Source organism: Triturus cristatus, chromosome 5_2, assembly GCF_964204655.1.
Source record: "Triturus cristatus chromosome 5_2, aTriCri1.1, whole genome shotgun sequence".
NCBI classification, from domain to species: Eukaryota; Metazoa; Chordata; class Amphibia; order Caudata; family Salamandridae; genus Triturus; species Triturus cristatus.
The window spans coordinates 619900305-619927728 of NC_140588.1; the positions used below are offsets into that span (position 1 = coordinate 619900305).

At 48.4% G+C, this 27424-nt stretch overlaps 1 protein-coding gene across 7 annotated transcripts in view; it reads right to left on the reverse strand.

Annotated features, from left to right (window-relative positions):
- Positions 1 to 27424, reverse strand: part of CENPI (centromere protein I) — a 708963-nt gene that overhangs the window by 218297 nt on the left and 463242 nt on the right. For all 7 annotated transcript variants that reach the window (XM_085607721.1, XM_085607722.1, XM_085607716.1 and 4 more), the window contains one exon: positions 12852 to 12976. In XM_085607721.1, coding sequence (XP_085463847.1) covers positions 12852 to 12976 — 125 coding nt within the window. The remainder of the gene's footprint in view (positions 1 to 12851; positions 12977 to 27424) is intronic.

Sequence of the window (27424 nt, forward strand, 5' to 3'; positions counted from 1 at the left end):
AGTATCTAGCATTTTTCCAACTGCTTCAAATATGTGCCCCCAATAGTCCTGAAGGGCCGGACAGCCCCAGGCCAAATGTAGCACATCAGCCCGGCATCTATCACATCTGGCATCCCCTCTCAGGCCATACCGATGCAGGCGGGCAGGGGTATAGTAGTATCGCTGTAAATGCTTGTAATGCGTTATGCGCAGTCTGCTACTAGCAGACACTTTCTCTGTCTGCGTGCAGCAATAAAGCCACTCCCGATCTGAGATCTCCTGTCCCAGTTCACACGACCATTTAACTCGGGCGTCGCTCTGCGATGAGCTTATTTCCCCGTAGAGGGACCTATAGAGGACGGACACCAAGTGGGACGCAGTCCCCGCCCTCAGCAGCGTGTGCATCTGGGGAAGCACCTGCGGCTCCTGCGGGTATTCTGGGGTGCAAGCCCATATTCCTGCTCGCAGACGGGCATAGAGGAATGTTTCCATACCAGTTGGCGGTGGGTCGTCGCATAGCTGCTGCAGCGTACCAAATTTCCCGTGTTGATATAGATCCCCCCCACGTTTGTATTCCCCGCTGTCGTTTGAATTTTTGGAAGACGCCCTCCTGCAAGAGGGTCAGTTGGGGATGATACACAAGCGGCAAGCGGGGGGAGTAGATCATAGGAGCCTGCATTTGTCTTGCAATCCATTCGCCATGCGCGCACCATGCAGTCCACAGTTGTGGGAGCTTTCTCGCTGCAGTGTCTGCTGCAAAACCGCGCCTTCTATCGGAATAGGGTCCGCCAGCCAATGCTCCGTGGCCAGATGAGCAGTGTATTTCAGGCCACTAAACCAATAGTGCGCATAGTGCACCTGCGCGCACATGTAGTATAGTTCAAAGTTGGGCAGCTCAAGCCCTCCCATTGCGTACGGACTTGCCAGCTTCTCCCATTTTATTCTCGGCTGCTTGCCACCCCAAACAAGTCGCAGAAGCTCCGTCCGCAAGGCAGCGAAGAAGTATCGCCCTGGATGGTAGGGGATGTTTAAAAAGAAATACAAAAACTTAGGTAATACTACCATCTTGACTAGGGAAATCCTGTCAGCAATGGACAGTGGCATTGCTATCCATCTCGTTATTGTATCGCGTAGTGTGTCGATGGCGCGCCCATAATTGTCTCGAATCAATTCCTCCCTATCAAGGGTAAAAGTCACGCCCAAGTATCGGACCGAAGTGTCGCACCATTCCAACGGGTAGTCAACCACAAAGGGGGCAACAGCCGATGTGAGGGGGGAGTATTTGAGATTTTGACCAATTGATCTGTATTCCAGTGTCCCCCAAACCTCACAAACTCCCGTAAGAGCGGGCTGAGGATGTGCTTCGGGTCCTTGACATACAGGGTGACATCGTCCGCGTACAGCGAGTTCAGGATGGGGCGCAGCAGACATCTCAAGGCCTTCTCCTGATGGTATTGGCGCACCTTAGCTGGCAGCGGCTCCTTCGCCAAGGCAAATAGCAGTGGCGATAGCGGGCACCCCTGTCTGGTGCCCCGAGACAGTGGTATAGCCCCAGACGTTTGACCATTAATTTGCACACAGGCCACCGGAGCAGTGTAGATCAGTTGGATCCAGGCAGAAAAACCCACCGGGAACCCCATACAGCAGAGCACCGCGTGCAAATATTCCCACTCCACCGAGTCAAACGCCTTGGTGGCATCCAAAAATATAGCCGCTAATGGTATCTGCGGATCCACCTGCTGAATAATCGAAAAGAGGGTGCGGAGGTTGTGCGACGTGGACCTCCCGGGGATCAAGCCCGCCTGGTCTGGCAAGATTAACTTATTCATAAGAAGATTCAGTTGATTAGCCAACAGCTTAGTGAGGATCTTACTATCCACATTGATAAGGGACAAGGGCCGGTATGAGTCACACCTGTCAGCCGGCTTTCCCGGCTTCTGAATGGAAATGATGAGGGCTTCTCTCATTGTGCGAGGCAAAGACTGCGCCTCCAGTGCCTCTGCGTATACCTCCCGCAGAACGGGGGCTAGCTGATCTATGCACAGTTTCTAAAAGTCGCTCGGGAGTCCGTCCGGCCCCGGCGCCTTTCCAGACTGCAGCTGAAAGACCGCCTCCCTGAGTTCGTCGTTTGAGAAAGGCTCACATAGGAACTCCCTCTGCCTGTCTCCCAGGTACCCCAGTGTAATGTCCCCAAAAAACACATGGAAGGTCCGCTGCATTGATCCCCTTGGATCTGTATAGCTCAGCGTAAAATTCAGTAACGGGGCATTCTGATGTCCTGAGCTAATGCTTTCCCAGGCCTGCCCCCTTCCCCGTAGCGTCGCGCCTGGGCGTATTTCCCTCTGAATTTCACCTCCCTGTCCGCCGTTTGTGTATTCGGTCAGCACCTCTCTCAATTTGGCTCTCCTTTCTCCGGTCTCTGTCTGCCAGACGTTCCCCTCAAGCTCTTTGAGCTCCTCCTCAAGCCGTCGAAGGCGCCGCCGGATGTCCCTCAACACCCCGAAACTCTTGGAGTTGCACACTCAACGCACGGTCACGTTGAACGCCTCCCATACCGTCCCCACCCGCTCAACCGAACCTCTATTTAGCTCAAAAAATTCTGTTATGGCCTCCCCTAGCTCAGTCTTAAACACTTCATCCAGCAGCGCCTCAGGGGCCAGCCTCCATCCCCTGGAGTCAGCGCGCAAGCTGGGGACAGCCATAGAGAGGCACACCGGGGCATAGTCAGACAGCGTGCGAGCCAGGTGTTCCACGTCTCGTACCCACGGGCAGATCCCCCGGGACCCAAGCCAGTAATCTAGTCTCGACCAGGACTCATGTATAGAGGAGTGGAAGGTGCTCTCCCGCTTCTCTGAATGCCAGTGTCTCCAGATGTCCACCAGCCCACCGTCCTCTAACAATCCCCTCAATGTCCCCTGGCTGCGTGTATAGTGATGGGGCAGGTGAGAAGACCTGTCCTTAGCAGGATCGCAGACCGTATTGAAGTCTCCGGCCCAGATGTCCAGGATCTGTTCCCAAAGTGCAGTCAGTGTGTCAGGGTTATCAATGTTGGGGCCATAGTAGCTAACGATGACGATCGAGTGCGTTCTGAGGGTGCCCCACATCATGCAATATCTGCCCTCTCGGTCACTCCGCGTTCCTCCACAGCGGAAGGGGGTACCCCTTTTGGTCAGGATGGCCGTGCCCCGAGCATATGTGGAGATTGCCGAAAACACCCTGCTGGAAGCCCACCGGCTGCCGAAGGTCGGGGCACATCTAGGGTCAGTGTGTGTCTCCTGCAGCGCCGCTATGCTAATGTCGTGTCTGTCGAGGTAAGAGAGAATCTGTCTTTTCTTCCTAGGGTCCCGCAACCCCCACACATTCCAGGATAGAAGCTTCACCATGTGTGGTCGTGTCCCCTCCATGTTTGCGACACCATGATAGACATGGTCGTGCGTGCGTGTCTGGTATCCCCCACATTTTCCTCTCATGGCGTGTCATGTAGTGCGTTGCCCATTATCCCCCAGGATAATGCGCATCGCGATCTGTTCAGATAGGGACCTGCTCTCTCTAGTTCATAAGGCTCTCCCACAACTGTGCCTCCCACCCACATCAGCGCCCCAAATGCGCCGGCATCGCGTCGCCCTCCCATCATGCCCCCCAACAATAATACAGGCCCATGGCTGAACAGTAGCATCAGGCTATAAGAAACGAAGGAAAAAACAAACAACCAGGTTTGTTAAAGCTGTCTGTCCTTAAACAGTGGGGACCTCCCATTGTGGGGCGCTGGCGTGCCTCTGAAACCCTCGCATCCCGTCAGACAGCGGGACTCCCCGTGCCCTCCTCAGCGGATCTGAGGTGGGTCAGGGTGGAGGGCGCCCAACCCCGTATCAATAGTCCCCTTCATACCCGTTCTGTTCAAGCATTTCTGTAAGGCCAATGTAAGGCGGGTCATAACAGGTCCCCCAGCACAGGATATTCCCATGCCATTAATTTATCAAAGCAGTACTTCCCATGCCCAGGTACTCATCTGTCCGTAATTGCGTAGAGTCTCGGCTTCATCCTCCCCAGTTCCTCCTGCATGGCTTCCTGCACTTGGCCGCCACGGCCAAGTCGATCGGGACTCACCCCCGCCGCAGGGCACAACCTAGTCGTCTCCGCAGTCCGCGTTGCAATGATGTGTTGCCGTGTCACAGAAAGTCTTGGTTCGGACTCTCCCTTCCCCACCGTTCCACGCTCATTCTGTGTCTCTCGGCGACTGGGATCCAGATCTCCTGCCATCGCCGTCGTGTGCCGGGGGGGTCCGTCGCAGCGATTTGAGGAACTCCTCTGCCCGTTGCGGGTTGACGCAGATGATCGTGCGGTCTCGATGGCGAATCCTCAGCTTGGCTGGATAGAGGAGGGCATATTCGACGTTAGCCTTGTGTAATTTCTGCTTCACCTGGATGTATTTCTTCCTTGCCACCTGGACGGCCAATGTGAAGTCCGGGTATATGGAGAATGAGTTCCCCTCATACTGCAAGTTCGGTATGTCACGCGCACTCTGCAAGGCGATGTCGCGATCTCGTTAATTGAGCAGTCTTGCCACTATGGGTCTCAGTGGCGCTCCAGCCGGAGGTCGTGGGCTCGCTCGACTGTCATGTGTGCGGAGAAGGAATCCGCCCAGAGCTAGGAGGTTAGCAGGCGCTCCACATAGTCCTCCATTCGCCCCGTGGCTGTGGTCTCCGGAATCCCTATCAGGCGGATGTTGTTTCTCCGGCTGCGCGCCTCCAAATCCTCATTTTTGGCTGCTATCACCTTGAGCAGCTTATCCATTTGTGACATTTGCTTGGCCATGGTCGAGCTTCCTTAAGTTGCTCCTCATGTTTGTCCACTTTCAGCACCAGGAAGTCAAGGCGATTATTCATGGTGTCCATCTTCCCCGAGAGGGCGTTTAAGCTCTGCTGCATTGCCATGAGCATGACCTTCAGTTCCTCAGTAGGGGAAGCATCCAAAGGGGTCTGCGGCGTCGCAGCAGGCGCACTCGAATCCTTGGTGGCGGAGCGCGTAGCCGACTTTTTCACCTCAAACGGCAGCTTGGATTGGCGCGCCTCTGCCTTCCCCATGGTGCTCCCCACTTGGCCGTCCACACAACAAGGCTCCTCAGCTGGTCACACCGCAGTGCTGTGCCTCTTCAGGCCCGCAATATTCAGACCGCAGCGCACCCAGCCCACTCCTCCGTGCAAATCGCCAGCACCGCTTCTTCAATCCACTGTGCGTTTGTGGCTTGGTTTGTAGAGCCCCGCCTGGGTCAGCTGCGGTCTCTGCTCTCAGGGGGGACGGGGATCTCTCATCGCCCTCGATCCGCCGTGGCTCTTGTCGGGCGGATTCAGCCCAGTAGGAGGTCCTCTCACGTCCGCTCTGTAGGATTCTCACCGTCCACCAAGATCTAGCCCGGCCGCCACGCGGCGATCTTCGGCCCACACCGTAAGGCAGTAGGGCCGTCCTCCGCACCGCAGCCCGCCAGCCGCGCCGCTCCCACCGCCGCGTCCGGGCCAGCCGCGAGCGGAGCGGCTCCACAGCCCCGGGTGTCGGTCCGGGCCTCTTCAGCAGCAGCCTCCCGCTTCACTTTTCCATGCTCCGCACCGGAGGGCCACAGCCGCCCCCGCGTCAGGGAGGGGGCCCCAGCAACCGAGCACAGGTCACGATCAGCACCTGCGGCCCTCACTCACGGGCGGCGCCGTCCAGGGGGTCGCGCCGCCCCCGCCGCGCACTCCGGCCCTGCACCGCAGGGCCGCACCGGTCCCAGCGTAGGTACTGCAGCCGCCGCTCACCTCCAGCAGTAGCGGCCGCGCCTCCCCCGGCCGCACATCAAGCCGGATATCTTCGGGGCCGTTGCTCAGAATGACTCCATACTTTCAGCGAGTCCGCCGCTTCGTTTTGGGCACATATCCCCGTTGTTCTGGTTCCGGGCGAGGGGTACTTCAGGACATTACTGTTGAATCGGCGGGTCGGGCGGCCAGAGCCTCACGTGAGTGCGGCCATCTTGGTCCTGCGCCACCTAGCGCCCCACGGCACAGTGTTTACTTCATTTCATCTGGAAGTGAAGAACGGAGCCGCTTCTAAGCACCACCAGTGCACACGGACTTCTGTTTCTTTTTTGACTCTGTCCGTGCCCTAGGACGCGGACTCCAAAAACCAACCAGAGTACCAGTGTCCAGATCTCTAGCTTGCAACCTTTTTACATGGAAAAAGAGAATTATACAGAATGGTGTGGCGAGACAATGAGTAATCTGCGGTTTGCAGGAGTATCCACCAGAAAGTGTGTTACCAAAGGTACGTAACTTGTTCTTCTGATGGATACATCCAACTGCTGACTTCTCAACTTTAGAACTGATAGCAAAGCAGTACCTTCCAAGGTGGAGGGTCTGCAGAACCAGTTTAGACCAAAAAGTCCTTCAGGAAAGAACAGCCAAAATCTACCAGACAGACAGACAGGACTATCAAGGAAGTGGTGGTTCACAAATGTGTGCAAGAATACCCACGTCGCAGCATGAAAAGTGTTGAGAACAGCCACTCCACGTGCCAACACAGTGGTAACAGTGGTAACAGCATTGGTGGAGTTTGCCCTCAGTCTTTTCGGAAGATGTTATTGGCCAATGTACAGTAGATCTTGATACAGAGGACTATCCACATTTTTTAACAAGTTACTTAGCGTTGGTAATGCTCTTTATGGTGGATACTCCACCTAATCAGATTCCTCACCTTTAGAATTATCCCCAGGTGCAATACTGGATTGGGAATCTTTTCACAGCAATGCTCCAGTTCACCAGTAGGTAGCATAATGCTGCTCCACGCTGGCTTCATTCCACCCCAGAAGCGACTGAGCGGAGCAGATATTGATACCACACCTGCAAGCTGATGTCCGTTTTTCTTCATGAGGTTTGGCCCACAGACATGGAACTCAAAATGTAATCAGAGTTACCACTGGACAGATCTCTAGACTGGGACCTTTTACGATGGAAAAAGTGATCATTCCACAGGACTGGGAGAAGGAAACGAAGTGAGGAATCTTCAGTTGACTATCCATCAAAAGAGCTTAACCCAAGGTAAGTAACTTGTTCTTCACACAAATACTTCTAACCATACATACCTCACCCTTAGAATACATATCAGTGAAGTACCTGCCAAAATGGAGGGTCAGTGGGATAGGTTCAGACAAATAGGTCCTGGAGGACCGAATGGGTGAAATGTCCTTTCCATTGTCAAAGCAGCAGTGCTTTGTGACCATGTGTATGAATTCCCACGTCGTGGCCTGACAAATGGTGAGAACAGACACTCATGTGACAATGCAGTGGTAACAGCCTAAGCCTTGTTCTAATAAGCTCACAATACTTGTGACTGCTGCTTCTTGGCAAAAGGAGAGGAGATATTAATGCAGAGTACCATCCACCTGGACAAAGTTCTCTTCTGTACCGCCTTTCCTTTCTTCACCCCAGAAAACCACAGAAAGATATGATTGTCCAACTGATAGTCTTTGGTGCAATCTATGTGAAAATTGAAAGCTCTCTGGGAGCCAACCGATCGTCTGTAGAGGAGTGAGGTGGAGCAATGAGCAGTGGTTGGGTGATGAATTGGCCAACGTGATAAGGAGTCATGACTTTTGGCAAAAATGCAGTTAAAGTCCTCAAAACTAGTTTGTCCAAGAAAAAGGTGATGTAATACAACTAAACTGAGTAAGCCTGGAGCTCACTCATGCAACAAGCTCAAGTGATCGCAGGGAGGAAAACAGTTTTGAGAGTCTGAAGACGCAATGAACAGTTGTGCATTGGCTCAAATGGGGAGCACACGAGGATCATCAAAACCAAAGATCCCACTGTAACTAAATCTTTATTATAGGATTACCTTAAACCATTTACAAAGAACGATCTGTATTGAGACATAAAAGCAGAAGCAAAGTATAAAACTAGGTAATTAACACCTATACGAAAGTCATTTATAAAATCTTAAGACTGTATTAAAAACAAATTTTAGAGCCCAAACGAATTGGCGGCTTGTGTATGAGACACAAAACAAAGATCAAGATTATAAAATCAATGTAGGACAATATAAAAGGCACAACATTTGAAGCCCAAGCAAGATTGCCAAAATTAGAATGTGCAAGGGCCAAGTATTGTGGGTGCAGCAGATCACTCCAAAAATTGTATTATAGGGCCGGGCATTTTGAGCCATAACCAGGCATGCATAAAGCTGTAAAGTGCATGGGCCCGAATTTTAACCCATAGACCGACATGCATAGGGCTGTAAAGAGCGTGGGTGTGCATAGACTAATTAAAGGCGAGCATCTGAAAAGGAGTCAGGTGCGACTTCTGCACGTTGACAGTGAACCTCAAAGATGACAGGAGATTTACCATAGTCTTGAGGTGGTGGGACTGCCTGGTGTGTGCCAGCCTTCAACAGCCAGTCATCCAGTTAGGGGAGGACTGTCACCAATGACCTCCGAAGGTGTGCTGCCACCATCAGGAGGCAAAAGACACACAATTGATTGACGGAATGCAGAACAAATCAAAACATTCTCCCCCAGTCAAGAGATCTGGGTTAAATCCATCATTCTTTTGTACACCATGCCACCCCAGTTTAGACCTGGCCATATGCAAATCAGTCTTGACCCTGGGCCTCATGGGAACAGTCCAGACCGAATTGCCAAGCCAGGTCCTCCCTGGACCGCAAACAAGCATCCTAGGACCAGTTTCGGGGCTTCATCCCTCTTCAGCCAGGATAGCTTGATTCCAGTGGCACAGTGAGCCCGAGGCCTACATCTAGGCATACCCGGCACACTTAGGGCGAGAAAGCAAAAGACACACTTTTGATGGATGGAATGCATAACAAATCAAAACATTCTCCCCCAGTCAAGAGATCTGGGTTAAGTCCAGGATTCTTTTGCTCACCATGCCACCCCAGTTTAGACCTGGCCATATGCAAATCGGTCTTGACCCTGTGCCTCATGGGAACAGTCCTGACCGAACTGCCAAGCCAGGTCCTCCCCATCAACTGTTTTTGCATTTGCCACCATCAGGAGAGCACAACAAACTCAAAATGCTACTGGCCCACCACAAACCACAGGTCGTGCTGATGGGCCTGCAGGGCAGATATATTGGAATATAGATTCTGCAGGTCCAACACCACTATCCAGTCTCCAGGGTTGAGGGCAAACAACTCCTGGAACAATGCAAGTTTTTTTAAATATTCAAAACGGAGGAAGGCGTTGAGGGCGCAGGTCTAAAATATTTCAAATGTGTACGTCCTTCTTAGGTACCAGAAAGTAGCGGGAACAATAATCACATCCTACTTCTGGTGCTGGCACCATCTCGATCACCCCTTAGGCCAAAAGAGCTTGCACTTCTTGGTGCAAAACGGAAAGATGGTCCTCAGTCAGTCATTGGTGAGACGGTTGAAGGTGCTGCAGTGCACAAAGAAGATTAGGGCATAGCCCTTCAAAACAATTAAAACAATTAGACAGGCCCACCTGTCAGATGTTCTGGCCTGCCAATCCAGCAAGAATTGTTGGATCCTGCCTCCTATCAGGTGGGTGTGCTCCATTAAGGCATTTGCCAAGTGGGGGTGTAGAAGAGGCAGTGGACTGGATGGCCCTGTTGACCTTTAGCACGGGGGGCAGTGTGGACCATGGCCTCAAAACTGCTGGGCACCATGCTGGGGTTGGATTGGCTAACCACCTGAAAAACCGATGGACCACAGCCAAGCATGGCAGCGAATGGCAACACTGGCCAAGTCGCAATGTATTGTGAACATGGCAGAGTCACACCCATCCTGAGTGGCTTTGACCAGGACCGTTCAGAGATAATCAGGGACACCTGGGAGAACTTGAGCCATCGAGTCCAAAAGGGCGTGAGAATAGAGCCCCAGCAGGCCGCTAGCATCCAAGGACCTGAGCACCAAACTGGTGGGTGAAAATACTTTTTTTGAACGTCTTCACCCATTTGGTCTTCCTATTGATGGCTAGTAGTCGAAAGGTGTTGGGATTGGTTCTGCTACCACCAAGCTTTCAGGTGAGGGGTGCGAATATACAAATGCTAGGTCACCTTGGGCAGGACTGTGGCGTTGTGCAATCTGGCAGTTGACTGGGGAGCCAGAGTATTGTTTGACCCCACCCCAACAAAGTGCCTGTAAGGGCCTCGCCAAATGCTAAGCGGGGTTCAGTAGAGGTCTACCCTGGCTGAAGAATCTCCATCAAGACACTGATCTTGACTTCCAAGGTGGGGAGTTAGAGGTCAAGGACTTTAGCTGCCTTAAGCCAAACCATGGTATTGGCAGCACTCTTCTCAGTGGTAGGGGAAGGGGGTGAGAGGATTCTGGACTCAGTAGAGGTATCAAGGCCAATAGCCTTGAGCAGGACGTCATAACAATTCTCCTTGCGATTAGATTGGCCACCGCGAGCAGAGATACAGCTGTAATTGTTTTGGATCCAGACTGATGCTTGGGACATATTCAAAAGGTGAGGAACCTGCAGCTAGAATTCTGCATCATTAGAGAGCAGATTTCAGAAAGTTTGATTATTCATCCTTATCTTTTTAGTGTTTCCTTCTCCCCACTCCCAGAAATCCTCCCTTTCAATCGAACTTGCTACCATTAGGCTGACAACCCCCAGAATATCCTTAAAATGGAATCAGGCTTGGGAATATCAGGATTTAAACGCCTAAAGACAATAGAAACGGGGAAGCTACAGAATCCCCTTAATCTCAACCTCTCAAAAACAGGGATTGTCACTTGAGGAGCCTGGAAAAAATTGAACACCCATCACAGTTTAGCCTAAGGAAATCTGACTATTTTCAACCACATCTTAGTTAGGAATCTTGGCATGATCATGAACTGCAACGTTTCATAACCCCATGTCAATCAAGTGAATAAAATCAATTTTTTCACCATAAAAATCCTTCACAGAATACTACCTCATTTGGCACTCTTAGGGTCTAGCATTCAGAGTTCTAGAGCAGCTACACCTTCACTATATTGATGGGCTTTTTATTAGGCTCACAAGGCATCTGTTAAATTACAAAAAACAGAATGCAGTAGCAAGACTAGTGCTAAACGGGAGTAAATGTGGCAAAGGTTCAGCTAGAAGTATCAAGTTCAAAGGTTTCTGCAGCACCCACCTAGCAATCGACGAAACAGAGCCTGTGACCATGCCAGTCTTCTATACTGCTGGAGGCTCTAGAAGCGAAGGAATCAAACAAACTGTTCATTTAAATTGGAAGTCAAAGATTCCCTCATTGTCCTCAGGACCACAGTCTTTTGCAATGCCAGCCTGTCTGTGTGAGAAAAAACAATATTCAAAGTCCTAGTGACAGAGTATTTGACGTCCCTGACAAACACACATTGGTAGGGTGCATTGTTTGTCACATGAAGTCCAACCACTTGCCAGTATTTTCCAGATTCTGGAGATGGTGTGACAGTGCGCAAAGTAAAAATAAGCCAACTTTCTTTTTTCTGAACTAATTTACACCTCTAGGTTGGTCTATGGGAAGTTCCACAAACCAGGCTCTCTGAACAGTACATAGGGGACCTGTGACAGTATTTTCAAATGATATAGCAAACCTGGTACACATACGCATTGCACATGAGCAGAACACTAATCCATGAAAAGGTGGCTTTAGTCTAACGCACCCAAAACTTTGACTGTGTGAATTTGTACAAGCTGAAAACCTCAGATTTTCCAATACACGGAACATATAATTTCAAGGTATTCCGCGATATTTGGAAAAAGAGTATACTTCCTGTATTAGACTGTCATGGCAAGTCAAGTTGTTACCCCAATGTAACTCACGGAACCCTAACACTAAGCCAAACATGCCTGGACAGACAGGAAAAAGCAACACCTGAGATTTCACCCTCTGAAAATAAGGCCCAAGTAACTTTTTTACTTTTGAGAAAAGCCTTGGATCTCCTTAAAAACTCTTAACTTCTTGTTCATCCATAGGGACAAGAACAGTCTAGAGTACCATAAAACAGAAGCATAAATTATGCAGTGGAGCTGATCACTACTACTTTAGAGCTGCAAATGTTTGACTCAGGTGCAGGGATCTCCAACATCCCACTTGGTCAAACCTGACCACTGCTGAATGGAGCCCAGTAAATGCTGCAGCACTCCTAAGCAGAAGGTAACAATCAGCACAGTATTACCAGAAGAGGTGTCTGAGATATAACCTGTGTAAATGAACAAATATTTTAAGTAATGTGTACGGATATAATTTGGCATATTGGAAAAAATAACATATGCATGCTAAAAATACAATCTCAAATAAATTACCCCTTCAAATTCAATTCAAAGAGATTGCCTCGTCAAAACAAAGTGAAATATAAAACATACTGTTTTGAAACAATTACTTGAGAGTTGCTGGTAAAGAATAGCAAACTGTGTGGGAAAAGGAGATCTTGCCATTTTACTCTATTGTAGTTACATTTATATAATGTTTACACCTCTGACAAGGCCCCTAACAGCAATAGCAGGTTGGTAGTACCCTACACTGTTGATTGGGCTCAACTGGGAGATGTTGGATTGCTGGGTGGTCTATGCGGAAAGTATTTGTGTCATGTTTGACTATCAAAGTGGTGTTGTGATTCTGCTATCTGTCAATGTACTAAAGTGTGCAGAAGAGAGAAAAAGCATGAAAGACTGGCCATGGAGTGCTCTTTTGTTAATGACATGACCAAGGGAAATAAAAGGCATCTGGTATGCCGATTCTTTTTGCGCTTACTCTGTTAAGGATTATAAGGGAATTTGGCTACTCAAGTAAGGCTGGAAACGCAAAAGTGAGAATAAAGAGTAAAAATAATGTCTTTAACTTTGTTCCTTCAGTAAATGACAAAGTGATGTTGACCAATGTTGGCCCTCGTACCTGTACATGATGTAACAGAGTTGATTAAGGCTGACACAGTCCATGCTCATCAGAGCTGGATAGAAGACACCGGCAGGAGGCAGTATTACCAATGGTAAGGCAAACTTCAGAAACATATCACACACCTAGAGGATACAGGATACAACATACGTCAATTTCAACTGTAAAAACTCATGTCATACAGAAAAAGTGATAGCCGAAAGAACACATTTCATGCAGCTGAAATAACAGCTTACTGCACACACACTAGGAGCCAGAAAGAGAAAATAAATGCACACTAGAACTTTCTAGTATTTTGCTCCCCCACCGTTTGATTCTAATGTGTGGACCAATACATGGAACTATTGATAGTACTGTACCAAGAGAGTGTGGTTCTGTTCAGCTTCTGACACTGATGGGTAGGTTTTATGAGGCACTCGGGAAACTTACTTTTAACTGGATACGAAAATACTTCAGCAGTACCTCTGCACACCGGCAGATAGCGCCGACAGCTCAGAGTCTGGTGTGACCCTATATAGGCGCCAGCCCGGCGTGCTTACATCAGTTTCTTTTCTGACACATTCTGTACCTAGAGACACGGAGTCAAGTCAGAACAGTTGTGACCAGTGCGCTGAAGCTAAGAGGACCTTGCTGAGAATGAAGTACAATTCGTAGAGCAGAGAGGCATGGAGGGTCGGTAGAGAATTTGCTGTTAGAGTCTCTACCAGAAAAGGCATTCCCAAATGCAACTAACTTGTTCTTCTAGAAGAGACTTCTAACCACTGATTCCTTACCTTGGAATAGATACGATAGCAATAACCTCCCTGGTGGCTGGACTGCAAACTGACTTAAAACAAAGAATCCAGCAGGACAGAGTGGGCAAAATGCCCTTCTCGTTGGACCTTAATGGCCATGCAGTAGTGCTTCGTGAACATATGGATCAATGCCCACAAAGCCACCTGACGGATGTCGAGGAGAGACACACTGTGTAATCATGGTCTTGGCTCTGGTGGAGTGAGCCCTCAAGCCCTCTGGAGGCTGCTTAGTTGCCAATGCATAGCGGATTTTAATGCAGAAAACAATCCATTGAAATCTGGTAGTCTTCTGCATAGCCTTGCCCTTCTTTGCTCCAGTGAATCCAATGAAGAGTTGATCGTCCATTCGGTGTTCCTTGGTACCAACAAAATAAAAACTAAGGGCCCTCTTGGGATTCAAACGATGGAGCTTCTCCTCCTCTATGGAGGGATGAGGTGAAGCTAAGAACGTCAAAACGGTGATAGTCTGACCAACATGAAATAGGGTCACCACCTTAAGTAGAAAGGAGGCACGCGTTCGGGAACCAGTTTGTCCTAGTATAAGGCGGTATATGGTGGGTGAACAGAGAAGGCTTGAAACTCGCTCACTATACGGGCCGTTATAATGGCCACTGAGAATACAGTCTACAGGTCAGAAGCATGGTTTCAAAGTGCGAATACATAAGCAAGGTCGAAACCTAAATTTAAGTCCAACTAGGCCAAAATGAAGGGAAAAGGTGGAAATGTGTTGAAAACCTTTCAAGAAACGAGCATCAACAGTTGACTTAAATCTGGTCAGCTGATCAGGCAACCATAAAAATTATGATCTAGCACACTAATACCTTTTAACAGTGCCCCAAGCAAGGCCTTGTTTGGCCAACAATAAAACAAACAATAACACCTCAAACAGTTTGACATGAAGTGGGTCAATGTGCTTGGCGGAGCACCAGGCAACAAACTTGTTCCAAAGGCATATAGTTTTCATTGAGGGACACCTGGCTGCAAGGAAAACATCAGCAACCTCGGGAAGAAGATCAAAAACACTCACCCGTCGCTGCTCAATCTCCAAGCATGAAGATAGTGTGCTCAGGTTGGGGTGCAGAACCCTTTCCTGCTCCTACAATATGCGGTTATCCAGAAGAGGCAGCCTGAAAGGAGGACAGATGCTTGCTCCTAGGAATTCGGGATGGCATAGATCCACTACGATAACTGGGGCTCAGCTGAACCTGCTCTTCTGAGGACCCAGGGCAGGAGTGTTATCAGCAGAAAGGAGTACAGGAGTTCCGAATTCCACTCTAAGCCAGACGTGTCTCAGAGAGACGCTTTGGAAACTCCAACGAACAGTCTCATTAGTGGCAAATAGATTGATCCAAGGTTCTCCCCATTCACAGAAAAGACCTTACACCACCTCTGGGTGTAGATGCCATAAGTGGTACGCAAGACATCAGCAGCTGAGTTTGTTTAGGCGTTAAGAGATTCCACCAGGTGCTGCACTATCAGGAAGATGTCCCAACGTTCCAGCCAATTCCAGAGGCACAGGGCCACATAGCAGTAGTATTTTCAGTGAACACCTGCATCAGCCTTCCTTTAATGGATAGCAAACACAACAAGATGGCCGAAGTGTTGAAACCTTTCAACCACTCACCCCCAGTCAAGAGATCTGGATTGAATCCATCGTTCTCGATGGGTTCACAACTCCAACAGACTGATGTGGAGGAGTGTTTTTGGCTGATGACCAGAGTCCTCTGATTTCCACCTTCAACAGGTGGCCACCAAATCCCAGGAGCAAAGCATCTGTCATGTCTGGGAGTGAAGGTGAAAGAGGTCTGCAGCTGATCAGAATGCGATTCAGTAGCCATCACTACAGATCTCCTGCAATATTCTCTGAAATCTGGACTCGATCAGAGAGATTGCCCTGAAGTCGCACCTACAGGGATTTCAGATCCCACTGCAGAGTCAGCATGCACAGTCTGGCGTTTTTCACTAGCAGGATGCATAAGGCCATCAGATCTACCATCCTCAAAGTTTCTCAGTGGAATCCAGGACAGAGGCTGAACCATCAGTACCATAGACTGAATGTCCTTGACTCTACGCCAGAGGGTAGGCACGAAACTGTACCATGATGAAAGGGAGTGTTCAGGAAGGAGACGGGTGCAACTTCGGCATGTTGATAGTGAACCCCAACAAATTAAGGTTTGCCATAGTCTGGAGGTGTGTGATGAATGCCTGTGGGCGAGCCCACCTTCAACAGCCAGTCTTCGAGGTAGGATAAGACCAAAACTCCAGCCTCCAAAGATGAGCAGCAACCACTGCAATCACTTTTGTGAACACCACAGGGGCACTGGTTAGGCCAAAGGGGAACACAGTGAACTGGAAATGCTCATGGCCCTTCGGGAACCACAATACGTCTGTAGGCCTGCAAGACAGGGCCACGAAAATAAGCATCCTGCCAGTGCAATGCTACCATTCATTTTCCAGGATCTAGCGCAGACAGGACCAGGGAAAGGGTTAGCATCTTGAACCTGCGTTTCTCAGGAAAGCACTGAGAGTGCACAGGTATAGAATAGGACACGACTGCTGTCCTTTTTAGATAATAGAAAATAGAAGCAGTAGCCGCCATGATAGACTTCGGTGTTGGAACCATTCTGGATGGCTTTCTTGCCCAAAAGAGACTGCACTTCCTGACGTAACAAGGATAGGTGGTCCTCAGACAGCCGCTGTATAGATGGCGACATGGAAGGCAGGTTTCAAGGGATGGAAGGGCGTAACATCGCTGAACAATTCGCAACACCCACTTGTCTGAGGTGACAGAGCACTACTCCAGTGAAAAGTGCAGAGTCCTCCACCTACCGGGTAGCGATGCGTGCTAAAGAAATTTGGTGGGGGTGGCAGCAGGAGGGGTGGAGGACTGTGCAGCATATTGACATTGTTGTCCGCAAGGTCTGTGGAAACCCCTGCAGGGGTCATAAAAAGGCTGGGAAGGCTGCTGGCCTTTGCAGGCATGGTTGGAATTGGAGAGACTGTAGTCCACTACCATAGCCACAAAAGAAGGAATGTGGTTGGCGAGGGGCAATGGTCAACCTCAAGCAGCGAGCCATACACGCTACTATCTTTAAAGAAGTCCAGCGCCACACTGCTGTTTCGGTGAACAGATAGGACCCATGGAAGGGCAGGTCCATGAAGCTTGCTTGGACGTCCCCGAAAAGCCTGTGGAACACAACCAACCATGGCACCTAAGAGCCATCCTGGAGCCCATTGCTTTGTCAGTGGAATCAGTGGTATCTAACCAACACCTGATGGCTGCTTCGCCACATCCCGGCCATCGAACATGGCTTGCATGTTAACTGCATGGGGCTCCTCGGAGACCATCCGTAGAACTTGTGTCAACTAGTCACACAAGGCATGGGAGTAGCATCCTAGAAGACAAGCAGTGTTAACTGACCACGAGTCAGGCAGGCATAGAAGAAAGCTTTCCAAATACTGCTCACGACCTGGTGGTGTAGTGGGAAAAGTCCCTTGGTTGACTCTAGCCATCAAAGCCTGCATCACCAAGCTCTTGGGAGTGGGATGTTCAGTGTGGCATATTGGGTGAGGAATGCTGGGTCCCGAGGTGCCGGATGAGGACGGCGAGATGCCTCGATGGTGACAGGAACCCCCTGAGCAGGGGGTAAGGACCAGCCCTGAATAGGACATCTGTGAGGTATTAGTTTAACAGAAGCAGGTTGGCTGCATTGGTTAACCCATTAGTTTTCACTTCTACTGATGAAAGCTGGAGACAGAGGGTCTCAGCTGTCGTCCGCATGACCACTGCTAATGACATACTCTCCTTAGTGGCCATATCATGACGAGAGACCAACCCAGAGTCTTGGGAGGTAACCTGTCCGCTTGCATCACCCAAATCCTGAGATCAGTTTTTCTTGGGGAAGAACTGGGCAGTAACATTAGGGGGTCGATTGCCCCATAATCTGCTTTTTTTTTTATAATCAGCACCAAAAGACAAAGTGAAGTCATAAGGAGTGCATGGCAGTGGCACAAGTTATATAGTTTGTTCATTAAACTGTAACTGGCGCATTTCAGTGGTTTTAGTTTTTTAAAACTTTAGTGTTTATCTCATTTCAAGTTTATGATCTTGTATACAAGAGGTAGCAGTTCCTGATAATCAAGTAATCATTTTCACCTGTTTATTAACTTCTCCTTGAGGCTTCTGAATTTTATGTGTAAAACTATAGAATATGAACATGGTATGTTTCCTTTTTTGCATTCTTGTACCTGCATATATTACCAACCTGTTGATCCACGAGCCGTCAGACAGTGGCTCAAAATGATATAGAATATCACACCAGAAGGATAACCAACAAGAGACAATGCTAATGGAGGCTTGGTGAGGCCTAAACACTCCATCATGTACTGGGCCTATGCATACACCCCAGACAATATTTACTGGCTTCAATGATTTGACAAGACGCATCATCAATGCTTGCAAGTTTGATCTGCTCCCATCAATTGATGAAGGACTCTTAAGTCTTACAAGCGTACACACCCATTTCAAAAACAATAAAACCACGAGGGGTTATTAAACAGCTCGCCTTTAATGAGTTCCTTAGTATAGTTCAATCCAAAATTTCTAGGCATCAGCTTGAAAAATAAAATTATTTACTGATATGATTAAAATAGTGAGAGACTTATTTGACTTCACTGGCTAAGAGTCTACGCAAAATAAAATCCAAGAGCAATAATCAGCATCCTATGCTTTGAAATAGGGAATTTTTGGGGGGGACAAAAACAGCCCATCGCGACAATCCATAGATAACGATATCACAATTTAGCTCAACTATTTAGAACTTGACCCTCAATCTGGCTGTGTTTTGATAGACTAATACACTGATGACAAGAAATCTTCAAGCTAAATGGCATTCAGAACATGGGACTTAGGAGCGTGCGCCGGTCAGCAAACAAGATGGCTGCCCGCTAGTTTTCCTCAGTAGGAGCAGAGGATATTTTCTGTCACAGTCAGGCGGTTTTGGCTTGCCCGTGTGTGTCTGAGGTTGAAAAAGGCATTGGAAATGACAGGGTATGTTTTTGAACCCTTAATGGGCAGTAATCAAAGTCGCCAATAGAGTTATCAGAGAATAGGGGGGACACACCTGGCGAATCCACACAGCTCCACATGGGCCCACAAATAAGAGCTAATACCACCCAAAAATTAGAGCATGGAGCAGGCCTAAAAATACTATCCTGGAATCTGGCAGGTATCGGTCCGTTGCTGGACTCCCCGGACTGGGGGGTGTTCATAGATGGACACGATATATGTCTTTTTCAGGAAACCTGGGCAACGCAAGCATGTCACCGCCTTGGGTTTGTCACGTACTGGGTAGCGGCAGTAAGGGCTACAAGAGGGAGACCATCAGGTGGATAGTGTATCTGGGTGAAAACACATTTGGGCTGTGCAATCAGAGTAATTGATACTGGCTCACTGGATATTATGTCCATAGCCCTAACATTTCGGGATCACCCTGAGCTGAACCTAATTAATATTTATTCTCGCCCGCGAAGTATGGTCAAACATCTAGTACCTTGTCAAAACTAGAGGATTTCCTGTGTATTCTACCCAAGCTGGAACATTTACTCATAGGTGGTGACTAACTGCCATTTTGAACCTTTGAATGGTGTGTCCAGTTCGGTTACCCAAGAAGAGGATCAAGTATGGGCAATTCCCCCCTGTAACTCATATCCTACGAAGGGATGGACACCCTTGGATCTTCAACTCACAACTCTAACCCTTACTCATTCTCTGAGGGCATGCAATGGAAGGCACCCAGCGGACAATCCTGGTAAATCTACATTCCAACGGAATAGTTATGCCTCCATTATAGATTATATAATGATTAAACTGGGTATGTGGCCCAGGGTTTTGGATTTTCAGGTGGTAAATCGCAGTGAAAGTGATCATAATCCCCTTGTCCTCATTTTGGAAGGTTACGATAATTCCCTATATCAATCGAGGGATATTGACCATCTATCCCCTCTGGTTACTTCAAGTGGAGGCCGGAGAGTTAGATGGGAAAAGATTGCCCAATCCCAAACCGAGCTTGGTGATATGTATAGGGAGATTTATCCGCTCTTAGAGCGAGTACTGGATCCTGCTGTTGCGGGAATTGGTCATTTAGACCAGGGTAATATAGGCTCTACTCATGTTGAGCTATGCGCAACCTTAGAGGGGTACTTTTATCGGGGAATAAGGAGGCAATCCCAAAATCTGAGAGAGAGATCTCTATGGTTTACTAAAACTTGTAGAGAAGCAAAGTTATCACTCTTAGTAAATCTAAAAGGGGGGAACAAGGCATTGATTAAGGAGGCGAGGGGCCATTATAAGGAAGTGATTACAGCTGCAAAAAAGGAGTGGGAGTACAATAGATGGGAGGAAATCTCTATTACATTAAGGAAAAAAGACTCTAGGGCTTTTTGGAATCTGATCAAAACCGGGTCCTCTGCCTCCCAAGCAGCAGTCCAACCTAATTTAGGGGAGGACGTATGGCGCCGGCACTATCAAGCCCTTTATGCCAGCAGCTTAATGGTCCCGGAACCCTACGAATCCCCAACCAGGCTAGTCTCTTCCTTGACTATGGGTGATAAAGATTTATGTTCATTAGAAGAGGTTGAACTGGCCCTGAAAAAAGTCCTCCCAAATAAAGCCCCTGGTTTAGATAGGATACCGGGTGACCTATACAAGAGCGAACAGGTCGTATGGGCTCCCTATCTACAAAATCTTTTTAATGCAATTTTTAAAGGAATGCCACTACCTCATACCTGGGCTGGGGCTGAGATTATTCCGATACATAAAAAGGGTTCGCCCCTGGATCCGGCAAACTACAGGCCGATTAGCTTAATAGACGTGGCACAGAAGATCTTTGCACGCGTTCTATTGGGGAGGCTTCAAGCATGGATGGAAGAGTTTAACATCCTGACTCCCCTACAGGTGGGCTTTAGAGCTAAAATGTCAACAATAGACCAACTGTTTAGACTACAGATGATCTATTGGAAATCCATCAAATTGGAAGGTGGTAGTCTCTACCTCTCTTTTGTTGATCTAAAATCCGCCTTTGACATGATAGACCGACGACAGTTGTGGGACCTTTTGAAGGGAATGGGTGTCCCCCCCATACCTTTGCCATTTTTTGGAAATTCTACATAATAACACCTTTGCTAGGGTAAGGTATGGTCAAAACGGTGAATTAACATCTCCCTTCCCCGTTGAAAGAGGTGTAAGGCAGGGCTGTGTCCTTGCACCGAACCTCTTCTCTCTATTCCTAAACGGCCTCGTGAAAGAGTTGTTAGCACTAACAGACATTGATGCACCTAGGCTAGCTGGCAGGAAAATACCTGCACTAATGTTTGCAGATGATACTCTGCTCCTGTCCAAGACTGCCATGGGGATGGAAAGAGTCTTGGAGGGCTTTGCTACATTCTGCAGAAACAGGAACCTGGTTATCAATGTTAACAAGACCAAATATATGGTCCTGCATGCGGACACCACAAACTGTCCTATCCCAAAGTTGGACGATTTGCCGTTGGAGCCAGTCTCGGTTTTTGATTATCTGGGGTTAACATTAAGTAATAAAATGGACTGGGGAGCTCAGATCTCGAAGGCCAATCTGAAATTGGTCCAAGTTTCTGGGGGAATCTTGAAGATGTATAGGGACAGCCCGTTAAAGTTAATAGGCCCGCTTGTAGAGGTCTATAAGGTCCAGGCAAGAGGAGTGGCGGCCTATGGCGCTGAACTTTGGGGCCACAGTTCAGTCCAGCTCTTAGCAAGGTCAGAATACCATTTTATGAGGCAACTTTTAGCATTACCTAAGAGCACTCCCCTTCAGCTTCTTAGGATGGACCTTGGCATTCAGCCAATAGTAGATCTGGTTGCTTCACGCCTGGTTATGTACTGGCGCCGTTTGTGGAGCACACCAGAACTTAATTATTTTAGGGAGGAATTAAAATCAATTATGATACTCCCAAGGGCGGGTACCATTCCGTGGCTTGCATACATTAAAAAGCTTTTAGTCAAAATTGGAAGGGAAGATCTTTGGCTTAATCCAGAGGAGACCTGCGTTGTCCTACTAAAAAAACAGCTGGCCAAAGCGATAGAGGATTACAAACTGACTCAAATATTACGCTCAGAGTCTAGTACTAATTTGACCTCTGCATTCCTCGAAATGAAAATAAGTTATAGCTTTGAGCCCGCACTGGATTTGATCCAATCACTGCTTGCCAAGAAACTTTATATTCAATTTAGGCATGGATCCCTTCCCTTATTTTTTAGGACGAATAACTGGCAAGGTTCTATAATTCGTTCCTGCCCAGGGTGTAGTTTGTATGAAGAATCAGAGGTCCACGTATTATTTTTTTGCAAGGCTTATACAAAACCACGCACAAAATGGATCATCCAACTAGAGAAAAACCTGGGTGTAAGTAACTATAGAGACCTTCATAGAGTAATGAAATATGATACCTCTCCTTTATTCGTCACAGTAACTGCTAAATACCTATTCTCAATGTGGGTAATAAGAAAACATCTAGCACTGTAATGATTTTTCTTCTTTTTTTTCATTGCAAGCTATGTCCCTTTTTATTTTATTTCTGTGTCACACATGTACTTTTTATGAATACATATCGTCTTAAATTATTGTTTTATGAGAGGTTTTAAGATTATTGACTACATATGTAGATTTTTTTGTTTTTTTCTTAATGTGATGTCTGCACTTTTATGGCATTTTTGCCAAAATAAAGTTTTCTGACTGACTGAAGTCGCCATTTTGAGTGGATTTACAGTCTGCCTCAGAACTACAATGGCATGAAATCTTGGCACCAAACAAAATAAGGCACCCCCCCCCCCCCCCCCCCATGTATACTTTGTAGGTCTGGGAGTAAGGGGGGAAACGGGCTACAATATTACAAAGAAACTCCCACCCAACCTAAATTCCTTTTCCATAGGCTTAAATGTTATGTTATGTTGATTTATTATGCGCACAGCTACTCCAGCAAAGGAGCGTCCCGGCGCAGAAACAAGGAGAAACATAACACAGCCAGAGAAAAGAAACCTAAAATAGAGAGCTAAAACAAAAAGGTCTTGATGGCTCTCCGGAAAGACAACAGATCGTCTAACTGACGGACTTCAACTGGGAGGGTGTTCCAAATCAGTGCAGCTTTCACGCTGAAGGAGCGACCCCCCCATCCGACTAAGTCTAAATCTAGGAACCACAGCAAGGGCCTGGCCCTGAGAACGGAGGCAACGGGTGGGGACATAGAAAGAAATGAAGTTGGACAGAATTTCAGGGCCTATACCTCTTAATATTTTAAAAGCCAAGCAAAGGACCTTGAAAAGAATACGATTCCTGACAGGGAGCCAATGCAAGGAGCGAAGGACATTCGCCACCGGGCAGAATCTAGGTAGGCCAACAATGGCTCGAGCCGCAGCATTTTGGACTCGCTGCAAGCGGGTTAATTCAGCCTGATTAGCCCCAGCCAGAAGAGAACTAGCGTAGTCCAGGCGAGAGATGATAGTATTCCTGGACTACGAGCTGTCTGGTTGGGGCATCAAAATATTTAAGAACAGGTCTAAGTCCTCTTAACAGACTTAAACAACAGGCTGCCGTTTTTTTGGTATGTCCTATAAAGGTAAGGCCAGCGTCCAACCAGACCCCCAGATTTTTCACCTCCGACACTGGGGTCGGAGTAGGGCCCAACTCAGCAGGCCACCACTGATCGCCCCAGAGCTCCACTCCCTTCCCGACAACCATTACCTCCGTTTTTGTGGCATTAAGCTGAAGACAGTTATCTGTCAACCAGCTAGCCACCGCCTTCAGTCCGGACTGAAACCTGGGGGCATCTTGTTGAACATCTCCGCTAAGAGTAACCGCCAGCTGAGTGTCATCGGCATACGAGACCAAAGTGAGGCCCCACTGCCTCGCAACATCAGCCAGCGGTCTCACGTAAAGATTGAACAATGTGGGACTTAGCGAAGACCCTTGCGGAACCCCCATGGCCAGAGGCTGGAAACTGGATGAAAAGGGAGGAATAGCCACACAGAAGGAACGGTTATCCAGGAAGGAGCGGAACCACTGCAGCGCCAGGCCACTGACACCGATCTCCTCAAGCCGATGCAGGAGGATGACGTGAGATACAGTATCGAAGGCGGCGCTGAGATCTAACAATATCAGCGCCGCCGTCTGACCCGCATCCAACCTTGCACGCAGATATTCCACCATTGCGAGAAGAGCGGTCTCCGTGCTGTGCCCAGCACGGAACCCATTCTGTGTAGGATCAAGAGCATTGGTCCGGGCTAGATGTTCTGACAGGGCCAGATTGACATGGGCCTCTGTCAACTTTGCCGGCCAAGGTAGCAGCGAGATGGGGCGAAAGCTTTCAGGCTTAGATGGATCTAAGGAAGGTTTTTTAATGATCGGAGACACTACCGCCTGCTTCCATTTAGTAGGAACCACCCCAGATTCCAGGGAGAGGTTGACAAGGGAACGCACAATGGGGCGTCCCATAAAGGTCTGGTCACGAAAGAGAGCAGGCCTTACTGGATCAGATGGAGATCCAGATTTAACTTGCAAGGCAAGTTTATCAAACCCGTCCGAGGTGAGAGGGGGAAATGAAGGCAGGGTGATCTGACATGGTGTCTCATTAACACTTCCCAGCGGAACCCCAATGCTAGGGAAAACCCGATAGATTGCTTGGACCTTTCCCAAAAAGTACGAGGCAAGAGATTCACAATGGGAGACTGAACTCTCGGCTAAAGAAGTAGTCCGCTTGGCCATAAGATCTTTAACCGCCTTGAAGATGGCCTTCGACGGGTTGGTGCTGTTCCGGAATTCATCGGCATAGAAGGCCGCACGAGCACGACATATGGCCCGATGATAGAGCTTAACTGACGCAGAATATGCGGCTTTTAAATCGGCCCCATATGTCTTACGCCAGGCCCTCTCTGCCCGTCTACTGGCTCCCTTCAAGGCGCGCAATGCCCCGTCATACCAGGGACTCGACTCGCGAGGATTGATCTTAGTCAATACAATAGGTATCAGAGCGTCCAGAGCCCTGGTAAGCCAGGAGCAGAAGAGGTCGTATCCTTCATCAACATTGTTCAATGGGCCCCAAGGGCTCCGCCAACAAAAGATGATGAAAGTCTTCCAGCCTAAGTTTGTTCCACGATCTCCTGAGTACCCGTCTAGCTGAAGAAGAGGGAGTAGTCACTGATACAGGACACTGGATAGACACCAGGAAATGGTCAGACCATTCTACTGGGGTAATCGCAGTGACTTTGGCCTCAATCAAGTTGGTAAAGAAAGGATCCAAAGTATGTCCCCCAATGTGCGTAGGCTGGGAAACCAGCTGAATCAGTTGAAAAGCCTCTAAGTCCAGAGAGATGGCACGAGCTGTCAGACTGGACAGTGTGTCGAAATGCAGATTTAAATCGCCCAGTATGGAAAAGTTAGCGCAGTCGGTAATCAAAGTACCGACGGTATCTGAGAAAGCATTTCTAAACAATACGTCACTGCCCGGCGGGCGATATACCACCATCCCAGAGAGTGTAAACTCTGGGTTGACAGAGACTTTAAAAGAGGCGCTTTCACAGCCAGTGATCTTAAGGCTGTTCCACACACAGGGAAGACAGGACCTGACTATCAGCGCTATTCCACCCCCTCTAGATGCTCTATTCAAGGTGTACATCGAATAGTCAGAGGGGCATGCCAGATTGAAAATGGCAGTGTCAGCTTCCTGAAGCCAAGTTTCAGTGATAGCCAGGATATCCGGAGCTTCATCCTCAATGAGATCATACAGATTCTGCTGATGTTTCAGGATCGACCTCACATTTAGGTTCATAATCCGCAGAAAAGGAAAAGAAACCCTGCCATGATGGACAACAGAGGGAGATCTCCGAAGGAGAGGCATCGGGGGGTCAAAGTATCAGACCATTGCAAGGACAATAATACGGACCACAGAGAGGATGGACAGGCGGTAGAGCGCAGCAGCGGCTCACCTGGTTGATGGACATCAAGCTCTCCCTAGAGTAAATCAGCATGGCAACGGCCCACTAGCGATGACTGTCACGAACCAGAGCCAGAGCCCGCCACAACCCGCGCGTCCCTAGCGCGGACGAGCGCAGACGGGCAGGACTCTGGCACGACTCCGGCTAAGCGACGGCGTCCCACTGCGTGGAACCGCTGCGCGGGAGGAAGCAGCTTTAAATAGGCTTCCTGCGATGCAAACCCGAGCGCTGTATCGCTCAAAATGGCGCCCGCCACAGAGATCGACTGCCCAATCCAAAATGGCGTCCACCCCGGGAATAAGCTCAATAGGCCACTCACTGCCACACATGCACATTCAATCTTTAGTTCTGATTACAAACATGCTTTTAATATTTGTATATTGAAATTATATATTTGATATGATGTTTCCAATTGTCAAAAAGAAAAAATGAACTAATAAAAGTATAAAATGAACTAGAACATAACTAAAGATTGAATGTGCATGTATTGCAGTGGGTGGCCTATATAGCTTATTTAAGCCTATGGAAAATAAATTTAGTTTGGGTGGGAGTTTCTTTGTACTATAGTATGAAATCTTGGCATACAACTTCTTTTTTCTCTTCTAATGGCATACATGGTTGTTATCTTTTTATGTCCGAGAGATACCTTACCATCCCATCCTACGTGATTTTTTTTATTTTCTGCCTTGATACTACTTTTATTGTTGTTACACCTTGGTTTCCTTAACTAATAATCCTCGCTGAGCAACAATATATCATTAGGTTTATGGATACCGTGCATTCCTCTAAGACTTTGGCTCTTTCTGTTTCAAGCGCTATGGCCCGTAAGGAGTCTGGAAGTGGCGCCAATAAAAGAGTAAAGAAAGACCCTTCTTCGCCTACGAAGTACAAGTTACTTACCTTCGGTAACGATGTATCTGGTAGAGATGATTCTAGCCGCAGATTCCTTAACGTAGAATTATCCCCAGGCGAGAGACTGGACCCGGAAAACTTTCTTGCCCAGCATCTCTGCGCGCCGGGGGGAGGTACCACGCGATTCCGCCCAGACGTCCTCCACGGGCGTAACGTCAGCGAGGTCAAATAAGCCCCACCCCGGCACGCTGACATCAGTTTGCTTCGGAGAACTTTTCCGCGCCACAACGCTGAGCCATCACAACAAAACTGAGGAGAGCATGGGAACAGTGTGCGAAAAAACCAGAGAAACAAAATAGAGAGAAACAAAAGGGGAAAAACAGCTCCAGGTGGCACTAAGGCACCAGAAGGCGACAACAGAAGGCCAGAGCATGAAAAGAGCAGAGCACCACTCTGAGGAACTGTGCAAGCCAAGGCGAAAGCACCAGGTGTCAGTAAAGCACCAGAAGGCCAGAGCAGCGAAGCCATAGCAAGAAAAGTGCAAGCACCACTCGTGGAACCACCTTGCAAGCCAAGGCAAGAGCCCTCCTGGAGGCACGAGCATGAGAGAGAGAGAGAGAGAGAGAGAGAGAGAGAGAGAGAAGAGAGAAAGAGAGAGAGAGAGAAAGAGAGAGAGAGAGAGAGAGAGAGAGAGAGAGAGAGAAAGAGAGAGAGAAAGAGAGAGAGAGAAAGAGAGAGAGAAAGAGAGAGAGAAAGAGAGAGAGAGAAAGAGAGAGAGAGAAAGAGAGAGAGAGAAAGAGAGAGAGAAAGAGAGAGAGAAAAGAGAGAGAGAAAGAGAGAGAGAGAGAGAGAGAGAGAGAGAGAGAGAGAAGAAGAGAGAGAGAGAAAGAGAGAGAGAGAGAGAG